The 15052-nt window shown below is 37.7% G+C and overlaps 1 protein-coding gene across 1 annotated transcript; it reads left to right on the top strand.

Annotated features, from left to right (window-relative positions):
• Window positions 1-220: 220 nt before the first annotated feature.
• Window positions 221-3270, top strand: IL7 (interleukin 7; the record flags this gene model as incomplete). The annotated part of the gene is made up of 3 exons (XM_080929499.1): window positions 221-295; window positions 1282-1413; window positions 3163-3270. 3 exons carry the CDS (start codon window positions 221-223, stop codon window positions 3268-3270), a joined length of 315 nt encoding a protein of 104 aa, XP_080785625.1.
• Between the last annotated feature and the right edge of the window lie 11782 nt (window positions 3271-15052).

The raw sequence follows: 15052 nt of genomic DNA, 5'->3' as shown, positions 1-15052 counted from the left end.
TCAGAGATTCCGAATCTTATTTGAGATGATATTGTACATATTTGCTTATTTTTCATGTAAAAAAAAAAAAAACTATTCCTGATTCAAGTAAGTAGAATCAGGCAAATTTACTTTCTTTAAAGTGTTCATGAGTATCAGGTGTTAGAATGTTGTTTTATAAATATATGTTAGAGACATTCTCTGCATTTAACTATATTGTTTTATATTATTACAGGACAAAATGACAGGAACTGATAGAAATTGCCCAAATAATGAACCAAACTTTTTTAAAAAACATCTCTGTGATGATACAAAGGTAATGAAAATTTGGACTTTATTATGAACTTGGTTTTATACACAATTCTGTAAGATAATTAAATGAATTCCATAATCGTTTTATTCTAATAACAGGATTACTATTTATATTATGCTGTGGTCTATTATATGTTAATTTTACAGATAACCTATCCCTGATTGATACAAAGTCCACAATAAGTTCTTGTCCTTATTTCCTGTTGTTTATGTTGAAAATACTAAAAACACAGACTATACAGGCAGAAGTGTCTCTTTTTCCCCAAATCTTTTATGAAGAAAAGTTCTTATCAAATGATTATACACATTCACACATATACACACACACTCAAACATACATGCACACAATTCAGTTTTAGACAGTCTGATTTTATGCCAAAGTCAACTCTAGTGGGCCAATTACAATGGAAAAACATATCCAAAATTTCTCAAAGTTTGTAAATTTCCCTCAAAGAAACAAGACATACTCTTTGACATTTGGTAGTGTTTCTAAAGATCACAGAGCTACTAAACCTCGCAGTATCACGTGATTTCTTTTTATTTATTAGCTAATTCATCTGAAAGAGCATATGTCTTAGGTTACATGGCTCTTCATTTTTTTTTTCTCTTTTATTTTACTGCCAGCTATTCTTTCAGAGTTCAATTTTCCAAATGGCAGCAAAAACCCCACACATACCTTTCTTTCCTCACAGCAGCCTTCGTCAGTCATCCTGTTAAAAGCAGGTAATCTTCTACTATGTTCACCTGTGAATGGTAAAGCCACATGCTGATAATGGAGAGACGACTTCTTAAAAGTCACATAATCATTAAGCCAAGTTCTAGGCACTTCATGTTCTCTGTTTCCTTGCAGCCAAACAGTTTCATTCCTGTTGCTCGTCAGTCATGTGACTAACCGGAATAGAGAGCTGGGGTGGAGGTGGGGTAGAACTAAGGGACAGGGCTCCAGCCCTATGTTAACAACACTTTTGACTATTTTTTTTCTTCTCATAGGAAGCTGCTTTTTTAAACCGTGCTGCTCGCAAGCTGAAGCAGTTTCTTAAAATGAATATCAGTGAGGAATTCAATGTCCACTTACTAACAGTTTCACAAGGCACACAAACACTGGTGAACTGCACAAGCAAGGTAAGAGTGCACGGTTCGCTGTGTGCACACTGCACTACCCCTGGTCAGGACACTGCCATTCCTCGGTGGCCTCCACCATTGTCCCAGAACTCTAAGTTGAGAAGTTCCTCCCCAACTCTAGAAGGAAGCCCCAGCCTTTGGAAAGTTTCTCATGCCTTGGCTGTAAATTCAAAAACCCCATTTGAATCTGCTTTAAAAGATGAACGAGTTTGGGACATTGAACAATGGTCATGCTGGTTTGTGGGTTATGGATTTTTTTTTTTGACATTTCCATTATTGTTGTCTATCAACACAGATAGGAAAAGATAATGACTGTTAGGAAGCAGGTGAGTTTTCACACACTTCATTAGGAAACCACAGGCATTCCAACTTGTAGTATAAAATTCAAAGGACATAAGTACGTGACCCAGAGGCCACATAAAAATGGTGAGGGCCTTCCTTTTCCCAGAATTTAGAAAGTTTAGAATATTTGTGTCTCTAGAATTTCAGAGGTAAAAGCAAGGTTTATTTCCACCTGTATTATCATTATACATTACTATCCATGGTGAATGGTCAGGGAATCTCACACACAGTTACACCCCTGCTCACCATCCTTACAGAAAATGATGGAGTTTCTGCATATAACCTACCCACAGCCTCCCATATACTCTCAACCACATGCAGTCTTCTTAATATTCCCACAGCAATGTGAATGATAAAGTTATCATGTATAGTTTGAAGAAGAACGACAAAGAAAATTAATTGACACACATTTCAGTGCAGGAGCTTTTTTTTTTTTGCACGTATGGGCATGTGCTATACCAACACCAGTGTCACGGAAGCGCCAGCTGCATTCATCCTGTTCAGTACAGCACAAAGGTTCTTCATCACCACGGAAAAGACCAACAAAGGAAATACCCGCATTTCTTTTCGAAATTTGTCATCTGCTCTTTGACGTTATTTAGGAGTCACATGCTTGTATTACTTAAATATATAACTAACAGATATGAATTGTAACTAAATGAAGGAGAGAGGAGCTCAAGATGTGTGCATTACAACTGTGTCATGCTTGCTCCAACCTCTTCATGACTGATCATCCTTATGTGCAGAGTGAAGTAAAACCGTCAGGGCCATACAGGCTTATCCGGTAGACAGAGTAAAGTAAGTTATGTGAAGTCCCGAGAGTAATATCTGACCTAGAAAAGACTCCACTGGCTGATTCCTCACCCCAGAAGAACCACTCAGGGACAGAGGCTCTCCAGTATCTGTCCTGTATGGGCATCTCTCCATACTGTACTGGGAGCATTTAAAAAGTTGTGATTAGGTGAGAAAAAATAACATATGAGGCAGATAGTGGCCATCACTTATTAAACATTAAGTTTTTATACCATATTCTAAGATACCGGTTGAATCAGGTATAATAATATTCATCTAAATACCTTAGGTGTCAAATATTTTCACTAGAATTGTTTTTTTATCTAAAAATTTCATTTCCATTATATGAAAAGTACGTCATTTATGGAAGTGTAGACTGTCATGTCCACTGCTGCAGGTTGGAATTGACAGAGAACACATACATAAAGGCTGGAGGCCTGATTTCCCTATCAACTATAATTATCAACACAGCTCACAGCTTCCAATGCCAGCCAGGTCTTCATTCTGGAATACTAAGTAGTAGGCATAATGTAAGGCGATGAAAAATAAAAAGCAGAGATTTTGAGACTCATTTTATTAAAATATTACCTTCAGTCTATTGAATTTATTTCCTAGGAAGAAAAAGCCTTAAAGGAACAGAAAAAGAATGACCCGTGTTTCCTAAAGAGACTACTGAGAGAGATAAAAACCTGTTGGAATAAAATCTTGAATGGCAGTATATAAACTGGACTTGTGGTAGCAACCTCCAAGAATCTACTGGCTCATATACTTGGAGAGGCTGAAACCTTCCAAGGCGCTCCCGGATGCCCCCTGGTCTAATAAACAGAGCGGCTGGGGCTCTACAGTGAGGGACAGAAGAGAGCCATGAGGACTGTCATAAACATATGGACACGTGTCAACTGTGCGGAACCATGCCATCTGCAACGCTTTTCAAACCTTTACGGACGTTTCTCACATTATCAAGGCTACAAAATCAAGGCAATGAAGATTCAGAGTCACCACTGTTTTTTTGTTGTTGGTGTTGTTTGGTTTGTTTTTTAGCAACCATGCATCGAAGAAGCACCAGAGGAGTGGAACTGTCCTGTTGTAGTCTGGAGATGCTGGAGGGCTCAACGTGATGGATCACGGTTTGAAAACAAGAGTCACAACGTAAAGCAAAAAGAAGCTTAAGGCACTTAAGGCAGCAGCAAACGTAGTTAAATATGAATGTATAACACATAACTTCATTAAGAGCATAACAGATATTTTTAAATAAATGGGTTTTTAAAGATAGAAAAGCACTTAGTCCGAAGATACTGAACCTTAGTATTCAGTCACTTTTGTCATTTATGTATAATAAAGCTTGTATAACTGAATTTTCAATTTGGGAAGTATATTTTTAGAAGAATAATATATGCTAGACTTTTAATTAATGTATATTTTAATTTTGACATTATCTATCTACCTATACACATATACATATATGTATATATATAAAGTATTTTCATACACTACCAATTGCCTACTTCAGATAGTGTCTCTTTTTAAAAATAAATGACCTGTGTTAACACTGTCAGGTTCCCTTAATCTCAAGAGTGTTAACTGCTGCACTGCCATTTGGTTACATATTCATTGAGCATATTTCCTTTAGCACACATCCAAGATTCAGCATGAGACCAGGACCTTACAACATTGTTAAGAGAAAAATACACCAATTTCTTGTTTTACGGTAGGGTCTTATTTGTACCTAAGGCTGGCTATGACGCTCCTGTCTCAGCCTCCCAAGTGCTGGGATTGCAGACCAACATGCTCAGTTAGAAACACTTTTTTTATGTTAAATTCATATCTTTTACAAGATCCGTACATATATCCTATGGACACACCTGTTTAAACCTTCTTTTGAAAGGCCTGCTGTCTTCATTCGGTTATAAGGGAGAGAGAGATGAAGGTTTGTTTGTACTGAACTCCCATCCCCCTCACTCTTCCCAGCCCCTTGAACATCTGGATGTATTTGATCTATACGTGTTCCACTGGTACCTTCCTTTGTGTGTGTGATGGTCATACCTTTCCCTCATCCCATAAAATTCTACTCAGTGGTACAGATAGCTGAAATTAACACAGTTTTGAGAGAAGCACTAATTGTTTAAAGTTTGTTTCGTGATCACCATTTGCCAAGAAAACAGTTCTCTCAAGTTGTTTGGAACACGTGGTACTTTAAGAAATTTCGAGATTGGAGAGATGTCTCAGTGGTTAAGAGCACTGGATGCTCTTCCAAACGTCCTGAGTTCAGTTCCCAGCAACTACATGGTGACTCAAAACCATCTGTAATGGGATCCGATGCCCTCTTCTGGTGTGTCTGAAGACAACGACTCTGTACTCGTAGAAAGAAAAAAAGAAAGAAAGGAAGGAAGGAAGGAAGGAAGGAAGGAAGGAAGGAAGGAAGGAAGGAACTTAATTTCTTTAAGGAACTTTCATAACCTATTTAGATCTCCTTGACCAACTAAGTGGCAGTCTTTTGTTCTGAAGAACTGGTAAAGTGAGTAACCATTAACTAAAGAATTGAGGGCATTTTCATGTGTAAAGATAAACTCTGTACCTGCAAGGCTGTCTGGATAGCTCCCTAGCGGCATTGAACACTATTCTGATTGTGGCAAAATAAAGGACAATATTTTTAAATGCTTATTAAAAATTTTTTAAAATGTGTTCATTGGTTTTTATCATTTACTCATGAAGAATTAACTGAAGGTAACATTATTGTTCCAACAGTTAATTCAACATGTGTGCTAAATGCATGAGAAGTTATCCATACTTTTATGTTCTTCCCCCCCCCCACCCCCCAAACAATGTTTCGTAGCAATGGGCAAAGTAGAAAAAGGCAATGAGGTCTTCATTCTGATAATTCCCTTACAGGTGAACCACAGTAAACCTGAAGTTTTTCTCTCCCTGGCTATGCCTCCACTTACAGGTCGTTCAAGATACTCTATCAGTCCTACACCAAAGATTTCACCAAAACACACGCCTCTCTTAAAGTCAGTGGTATTTATCATGCTTTGTACTAATGGACCCTTTGTGTGTCTATTATGTTCTTACTTAGTATCCTTCAAATTCTATTTAGAATCTGATGCTCTGATTAGAAATCTGCCTGTGATCGATGAAGGTCCTGTTCTTCAATTGGTTCTTGATCGATCAATAAAAATGCTAGCAACCAATGGCTGGGAAAAAGAGGCGGGATTTCCAGGTTCCCATAGTGAAATACACTCAGCCACTTTCAGGAATAAGACAACTAATTTATACTTTTATCAACTAGATAGCAAAGAATGTACACTTAGAATGTACATGTCATTTCCTTACCCCCATCTTAAGCTGAGTAAGTCGAAGTCCTAGTTTGGCTTTTCCTTTTATTTGGTGTTTAGATAATCCTATAAATCCCAGCCTTGCCTCAAACTCAAGACAGACTGGCTTTTCTGGTGCTACTGATTTAGCTCCCAGGCGCTAGGATTACAGGAAAGGGCTACTGAAGCTCAGGTTGTGCTGGGACCGTATCCAAAGCTGTGTGTGTTAGGCAGGCACTCTGTCATCTTTATCTACCCTTTTCTGTAGCTACTGATTCCCTACGTGCTTCCTGTGTGTTGAATATTCTTTGATAAAATCAACTAGAAGTTAAGACAAATAAATGGCTGCATAAAAAACTAGCTCACCCTGTTTGAAGGCTTGTGCTTGAATATTACTGTCTCAATGAAATTGTTCTTACTGTCCTAACACTGCCTCCCCTTCCTGTCTTCTGTCTAATCCCTTCCATACCTGGGTTTTCTGCCACAGGAGTGTCACAGTATCTTACAAAGTGTATTTATTCATCTTTATTTTCAATCTTCCTCCATTAAAGTTTCTAAGTTCAAACTTGCCATGGTTTTTACTTACATATTCAGTGTACCCAACATATTTAAATATTACAGTAGACAATTCCATAATACATCTATTTATGTATATAGTCAAATTCAGTTTATGATTATCTAACACCATCCTTAAGATGGGGAAGATGTCTCAATTTAGCATATTATAAAGTTCCCACTAAACACTATAGATTTAAGTACTATTTTCAGAAACCCAAACATTACAGAAGGGAATCATAAGGTAAAACCACATTGGTTGAAGATTTTATATACGAAAGAGCAGATGCAAAGGTAGTTAAAACATGACTATTTATTAAAGGCTATTAAATAATAAAGATAATCTCTGGGAAAGCCACACAGACATGTTTTGGTATTGTTCAGACAAATACAAGCCCTTCTGCCCAGTCCTTCCTGCTGGGACAGACTACTAGCTAGTCTGCTTCCCTGAAGATACCGCATCCTGAGGCATCCCAGAAGATCTGCTGCACAGAGAGCAACTGAGCAATTGATACAGCAGTCTGAAGATTTCCCAAGAGATCTACTGCAGCCAGGGCAACAAATCAGCATCTTCTTTGCCCCACTGAAGACCGCCCAGTTGGAAAGCCCCACAGGAGGTCTGCTACAGCCTGTGCTTCAGGCCTACAAGGAAACCTGTAGCAACCCAGGGACAAAAGAGACAGACTCCAGACAGAGTCAATAAGACAAGTAAACACCAGGGATAACCAGATGGCAAGAGGCAAGCACAAGACCATAAGCAACAGAAGCCAAAAGATGTGAGAATCATTAGAACCCAGTTCTCCCACCACAGCAAGCCCTGGATACACCAACACACCTGAAAATCTGGAATCTGACCTAAAGTCCTATCTCATGAAGATAATAGAGTCCTTTAAGGAGGACATCAAAAACTCACTGAAAGAAATACAAGAAAACACAGATAAACAGGTAGAAGCCTTAAAGAAGAAACAAAATCCCTTGAAGAAGTACAAAACACCACAACTGAACAGGTGAAGAAATTAAAAACGTGGTCCAAGACCTAAAAGTGGAAGTAGAAACAATAAAGAAAACAGAAATGGAGGAAACCCTGGAAATAGAAAACCTAAGAAAGAGGTCAGGAATTACATATGTAAGTATCACCAACAAGAGACTGAAGAGAGAATCTCCGGTGTAGAAGATACTTTTGAAGAGATTGACACAGCTGTCAAAAGAAAATTCAAAACATAAAAAGTCATAACCCAAAACATACAGGAAATTTAGGATGTAATGGAAAGACCAAAATCTAAGAATAATTGGAATAGAGGAGAAGGAAGATTCCCAGATCAAAGGACCACATCTTCAACAAAATCACAGAAGTAAACTTCCCCAACCTAAAGAAAGAGATGGCCATAAAGGAACAACAAGCCTATAGAACACCAAATAAATGTGACCAGAAAAGAAAACCATCTCCTCATATAATAATCCAAACACTAAACACACAAAACAAAGAAAGAATATTAAAAGTTGCAAGAAAAAAAGGGAGCCAAATAACATACGAAGGTAAACAGATTAGCAAAAATTTCAATCAACATAGATGGAGAAACCAATAATATAATCCAGGATAAAGCCAAATTCAACAGTATCTATCTACAAATCCAGCCCTACAAAGGATACTAGAAGAAAAACTCTTAACACCAGGAAGTTACATGCACCAAAGAAAAGACAAGATATTAAACATCTCACAACAAAGCTAAAAGGAGAGAATCATAAGCACATAAAGCCACCTATAAAAAACAAACGTAATAGGAACCAACAGTCCTCTGTCTTTAGTATCTCTCAATATTAATTAACTCAACTCATCTAAACAAAGACATCAGCTAACAGAGTTGATACACACACAAGACCCAGCATTTTGCTACATGCAAAAAACACACCTCAACAAAAAAGACAGACACCATCTCAGAATAAAAGGATGGAAAAAAAGGTCTTTCAAGCAAATGGCCTCAAGAAACAAGCTGGAGCTGCCATCCCAATATCCAATAAAATAGACTTTTTTTTTCTAAATATTTATTTATTTATTTTGTGAGTACACTGTAGCTGTTTTCAGACAGATCAGAAGAGGGTCTCAGATCCCTTTACAGATGGTAGTGAGCCATCATGTGTTTTGCTGGGAATTGAACTCAGGACCTGTGGAAGAGCAGTCACTGCTCTTAACTGTGGAGCCATCTCTCCAGCTCTAAAACAGACTTTCCACCAAAAGCTATCAAGCATGATGAGAATGGACACTTTATATTCATCAAAGGGAAAATCAACCAGGAGAAAGTCTCAGTTCTGGACATCTATGCTCCAAATGCAAGGATACTGACATTCCTAAAAGAAACTACTAAAGCTCAAAACACACATTGAACCCCACAAAATAATAGTGGGAGACATCAACACCCCATTCTCACCAATGGACAGGTACTAAACAGAGACAATGAAACTAATAGTGAGTATTAACCGCATGGATTTAACAGATATCTACATAATACTTCATCCTAAAACAAAAGAATACACCTTCTTCTCAGCACCTCATGGTACCTTCTTCATAACTGACCATATAATTGGTCATAAAACAGGCCTCAACAGATACAAGAAGTTTGAAATAACCCCATGTATTCTATCAGATAACCTTGGAATAAGGCTGGTCTTCAATAACAACAAAAAACAATAGAAAACCCACATATAAGTAGAAACTGAAAAACTCTCTACTCAATGATAACATGGCTAGGGAACAAATAACAAAAGAAATTAAAGACTTCCTGGAATTTTGTAAAAATGTTGACACATCATACCCAAACTTATGAAAGCAGTGCTAGGAGAAAAATTCATAGCACTAAGTGCACTGGTAATGAAACTGGAGAGACCTTACACTAGCAATTTAACAGCACACCTTAGAACTCTCGAACAAAAAAAGAAGCAAACTCACCCCAGAGGTATAGAAGTCAGGACATAGTAAACCTCAGGGCAGAAATCAAGCAAGTAGAAACAAAAATACAAGGAATCAACAAAACCAAAAGCTGGTTCTTTGAGAGAATCAACAAGATAGATAAATGCCTAGCCAAAATAACTAAATGGCTCAGAGGCAGCATCCAAATTAACAAAATCAGAAATGAAAAGGAACAGAAATGGAGAAATTAAAAAAAAAATCATCAGATCCTACTACAAAAGCCTATACTCAACAAAACTGGAAAAACCTAGATGAAATAAATGGTTTTCTTTACAGATACCACACATCAAAATTAAATCAAGAGCAATTCAACTACCTAAACAGTCCCATATCCCATAATGAAATAGAAGTTGTTAAAAACTTCCCAACCAAAGAAAGCCCAGGGCCAGAAAAATTAAGTGCAGATTTCTACCAGAACTTCAAAGAAGACCTAATACCAATATTTTTCAAACTATTCCACAAAATGGAAACAGAAGGAACACTACCTAATTTATTCTATGAAACCACAATTACCCTGATACCTAAACCACACAAAGACCCCCCCCCAAAAAAAAACTTCAGACCAATCTCCCTTATGAATATGATGCAAAAATATTCAATAAAATTCTTGCAAACCAAATTCATGGACACATCAAATCCATCATTCAACATGATCAAGTAGGCATCATCTCAGGAATACAAGGTTGGTTCAATATATGAAAATCCATTAACATAATCCACTATAAAAACAAACCCAAAGAAAAAAATCGCATGATCATCTCCTTAGATACAGAAAAAGCATTTGACAAAATACAACACCCCTTCATATTAAAAGTATTGGAGAGATCAGAAATTCAAGGGCCATACCTAAGCATAATAAAAGCAAATAACTCAAGAAGCTAACCACCAAGAAAACCAACGACCCAATCAAAAAAATGGGATCTAGATCTAAACCAAGAATTCACAACAGAGGAATCTTGAATGGCTGAGATGCACCTAAAGAAATGTTCAAAGTCCTTAAGAATCAAGGAAATGCAAATAAAAAATGGTCCTGAGATTCCACCTTACACCAATCAGAAAGGGTAAGATCAAGACCTCAGGTGACAACACATGTTGGCGAGGATGTGGAGAAAGAGGAACTCTCCTTTGCTGGTGGGATTGCAAACTGGCACAACCACTCTGGAAGTAAATTTGGAGGTTCCTTAGAAACTGGATATAGATCTACCTGAAGACACAGCAATACCACTCTTAGGATAATACCCAAAAGATGCCCCCACCATGCCACAGTGTTCTACAATGTTCACAGCAGCCTTGTTTTCGATGGCCAGAAGCTGGGAAAAAAAACCTAGATGTTTCATGACAAAAGAATGGATACAGAAATTATGGTTTATTTACACAATGGAGTACTACTAAGCCATTAAAAACAATGACTTCATGAAATTCACAAGCAAATGGATGGAAACAGAAAATATCCTGAGTGAGGTAACTCAGACCCAAAAGGACATGCATGGTATGTACTCACTAATAGGTAGATATTAGCCAAAGAAAAAAAGTACAGAACTCCCAAGATACAGTTAACAGAACTCAAAAAGTTCAACAAACTGAAGGGCCTGAGTGAGGACACCTCAATTCCACTAGGAGGAAGTAGAAAGCAAGAAAGCCATTACAAGGGAGAAGGGAAGGATCTGGTAGGGAAAGAGGACAGAGGTAGGGGTTGGAGGGAGGATTGACATTTTGATCTGGTATTGGGTGGGGGAAAAGGGACTGAAGCCCTGAGGGCCAGAAGAATAGAAACAGGCGACCTCAGGACCTCAGGAGGTAGGAGGTTGGGGCGTACCCTCCAGAATATATTAGAGACCTGGGAGGTGAGAGACTCTCAGGAGTCAAAGGGTGGACTCTAGATGAAATGTCCTTCATGGGGGAGAGAGAACATGTAGACCCCAACTCCAGCAGAAAGTCAGGGCATCAAGTGAGGGATGGGGTTGCCATCCCAGTCAAAACTCTGACTCATAATTGTTCCTGTCTGAAAGAACTGTAGAGATAGAAATGAAAAGTAGCCTGAGGAAAAGAAGGTCCAGCCACAGGCCTAAATTTGGATGCAGCTCAAGGGGACACCCCAAGGTCTGACACCATTTCTGAGGCTATAGCGTGCTCACAAAAAGGGACCTATCATGGCTGCCCTTCGAAAGACCCTACAAGCAACTGAAAAAGTCAGATGCAGATATTTACATCCAACCAATGGACAGAAGCTGCTGACCCCTGTGGGTGAATTAGGAAAAAGCTGAAAGAAACAGAGGAGGAGGGCTACCCTGTAGGAGGACCAGCAGTCTATTAACCTAGAGCCCAGAAATCTCTCAGAAACAGTACTACCAAGCAGAGAGTATACACCAGCTGATATGAGGTCCCCAACACATACATAGCAGAGGACTGTAGGGTCTGAGTTCAGTCAGAGAAGATGCACCTCAAGAGATTGTAGGCCCCAGGGAGTTAAGAGGTCTGGTTGGGTGGGGGTGGGGAGGTAAGGACATCCTCATGAATAGAGGGGGAAGTTTTTGACGTGGATAGTGAACCAGGAGGGGATTAAAATCTGGAAATCTGGAGTGTAAAAAAAAAAAAAAAAAAAAAAATTAAATAAAAAGAATTAAAAAAAAAAAAAAAAAACCGCAAATCCAGGTGTCACAGTATTTTGGTCTCAGTGGGCCAGTAGGCCAGCTTCGGTGCTCCCACAGAGAACAGACCTTGCCACAAGCATACCACTTGTTTACTATGGCTGTTCCTAAAACTGAGTGTCTTTCTATGCCACCACATGTGAGGAATGAAGATTATTGCTTATTATACACTGTTTAACAATTCCAGTGTTACGTTTATTGTGCCTGTCAACTAACTGACCATTGGTAATGTATACTTCAGGACTATCTCTAGGTGTGATTCCAGTATTAACTGAAAAGGTGATCAGTGTCCTTGTCCTTTATGACAGGCAGCACCACTCTACGGTCCTATTTGAAAACCTAAGTTAAACAATTGGGATGGTAATGTCTACATGCACCAACATGCTAGGTTCCTAATTTAAAAAAAATTAATTTACCTTTACAATTGTTATGGTTACTACGATATCAGATTCCAGATTCTCCAGGTTTTTAATGTTAACTTCCAGAAGTAGTATCCAAGGGCTGTTGGGCCTTTAGTGGTGGACTAGAGTTGGTCACTGACTGAAGTAGGCTGCTGTTAATTCCTATAGCTCTCCAGTCTACAGGTGGCCTCTGTGGGACTGTGGTGTGAACTCTGATGGGACAACAGATTCAGCCCCTGATGTAAAAATTAAATTTTGCAAGTCCTTTATATATTTATGCAAGTACACATACATATCTATAACACACATACACCAGCATGTACGTGTGTGTGTGTGTGTGTGTGTGTGTGTGTGGTCTATTAGTTCTCTTCTTTTGGAGAATCCTAATTACAGATGTGCTCCATTATCTGCAGTCACAAAGTCATATATACTCTTGGTAGGAAAAAGGATGGAAACCTAAGCAGACTATAATTTAGGGGCAATGAGACTCAATCCAGAAAATTCACCAAACGGGAGCATTTTCAAAGAGACTACCGTTAAGAATGCAAAATGTTCATTATAAATGTCAACAAAATTTAAGTTTAAAACTACCCCACATCCAAGCCTTTTCCCATTTTAAATGTTACTTAGGTGACATTTAATTTCTTACAAGGCTCATAGTTTTCTACTTAAGCAATGTGGAGGAGGTGTTGAGTCTGTAAGTCTTTTATCACTCTACAGACACAGAGAACTGTGACAGTATTTACTAAGTGGACCATGATAAACAAACAGTAAGATGTCAGAAGGGGGGCAGCAAACACGAAGCTCACTTAAATAGCCTTCTGATTTTACCTTATAAAACACTGCACGGCGAAAGTTGTTCCACTGTTTGAAATACTAGCTCAGTGGAGTCTTTACAAAGAGCTGAGAAATGAAATTTAAAACCCATTTCTTATGAGGTTTACAGTGTGAGTTTGAGGACACTGGTAAACAAAATCACTTTCTACTAGAAGGTTTCTTGGCAAAAATAACTGGGAGACAAGAACAGTAGAGAAAAAGTTTTAAATCATCTCAAAGCTACAGAACACCTAAGTTAAAACATAGCTGCAGAACAGTAGCAAGGTAAACACCTACTGTCTATTCAAAGGAAGTCTGATTTTTATTTCAAGTAGGGTAAACTTCATTTAAAGTAAAGTGTACAATAAAACAAAACACACGGTTTTCCAAAGTCCTGAGTGACTTCCAGAAAAAAAAAAAAAAACTATTTAATTTCATTAAAATCTTACTAAGGGCTAACTGCACTTTTCACAGTAACTTTCACAGAGATATCATGCACACATATAGAAGACCGAACACAGCAGCAGGAGTTGTAGGCAAGATATTGTCACACTTGAGGTACTAGTTATTAAAACTATAATTCTCTTTACTTACTTCAAAAAGGGTACACACATAGTATATATCCATTTAGAAATTCTATAGTATGTGAAATTTAAATAAAATTTACAAAATACTCTAATAGAAGCAAAAAACAAAAACAAAAACAGCAAACGTGTGCTTTTTACTTGCAGTCTTACCAGTATTGGAGCACCCCATGCACAATTCAAGTGTATTTTCTTACCCATTAAATAGCAACTTGCTATCTTTGCACTGTTCATATACAGCTAAGGTGAAATGCCAAAACCAATAGTTCGTATGCTATAGTCCTGAGTACCATTTGGCTAGAACTTGTTGGAAGACAATGGATACTAAGTTTTTCTTTAAGTCACTCCCATGGAGGTGCCCCAAATGTCTAGACTACCTTTCTAAGACATTATTAATATCTGGGTCTCTAAAAATCCTACTAACACAAGCAACAAAAAGTTGCTCATAAACCTCTGCAATTCTGTTTCACAAATCAAAACTCTTGAGAAACCTTTAGAAAAACGGCTCCAGGCCAAGAATAGTAAGTTATACAAAATCACCCTCTAGTGGCAACAGAAGCAACTCACATATAAGAAAAAGTAAATAATGGACTTTTCAATATGTAATCAAACTGTTTCTATGTAAAAACGAATGCTCTACCTTTCACTTGACCTTTCCTCAGTTCTAGCCAATACTAAAATCTATTCCAAAAATCAACTGACCTCTGTATTAATAACACACTTACTGTATAAGATAGATGTATGTTCATCCTATTAAATTTCAATTCTTTCAGCCTGTGTTCCCAGTAGAGAAAGCACTCATTTGTAGCCTAGGAAAACGGAAACGAACAAATGAAAATGTCCAATAGCTACAGTTTCATCAGACCCAGCATCCGGTCCCACACTGTGACGTAAGGTCTATTCCTCATGCCTCAGAAATGTCTTTCTTCAAATTATCCAGCATTTAGTCTAGAAATACTACCTTCTCAACTTAGAATTTTGGGGGGTTTATAAAAGTATAATTTCTTTAACTTGAAAAACTTCTAAAATATGATTTAAAGGCTACGAAACAGCAATTACAAATCTTGCAGTAGAAAAAAAAGCAAAAGTTATTCTTAGTTTTATATTTATATTCTAGATTGTTCTTATCATTTTAAAAAATGTCAATAAACATACAAAGCAGCAGTTTATGTTTTGCCTTTATTGATTCAATGGACATATCATGTATAATTTAAAAAAAAAAACA

The sequence above is a fragment of the Micromys minutus genome, assembly GCF_963924665.1.
Source record: "Micromys minutus genome assembly, chromosome: 15".
NCBI lineage: Eukaryota > Metazoa > Chordata > Mammalia > Rodentia > Muridae > Micromys > Micromys minutus.
This window is presented reverse-complemented; position numbering and strand designations above follow the sequence as displayed.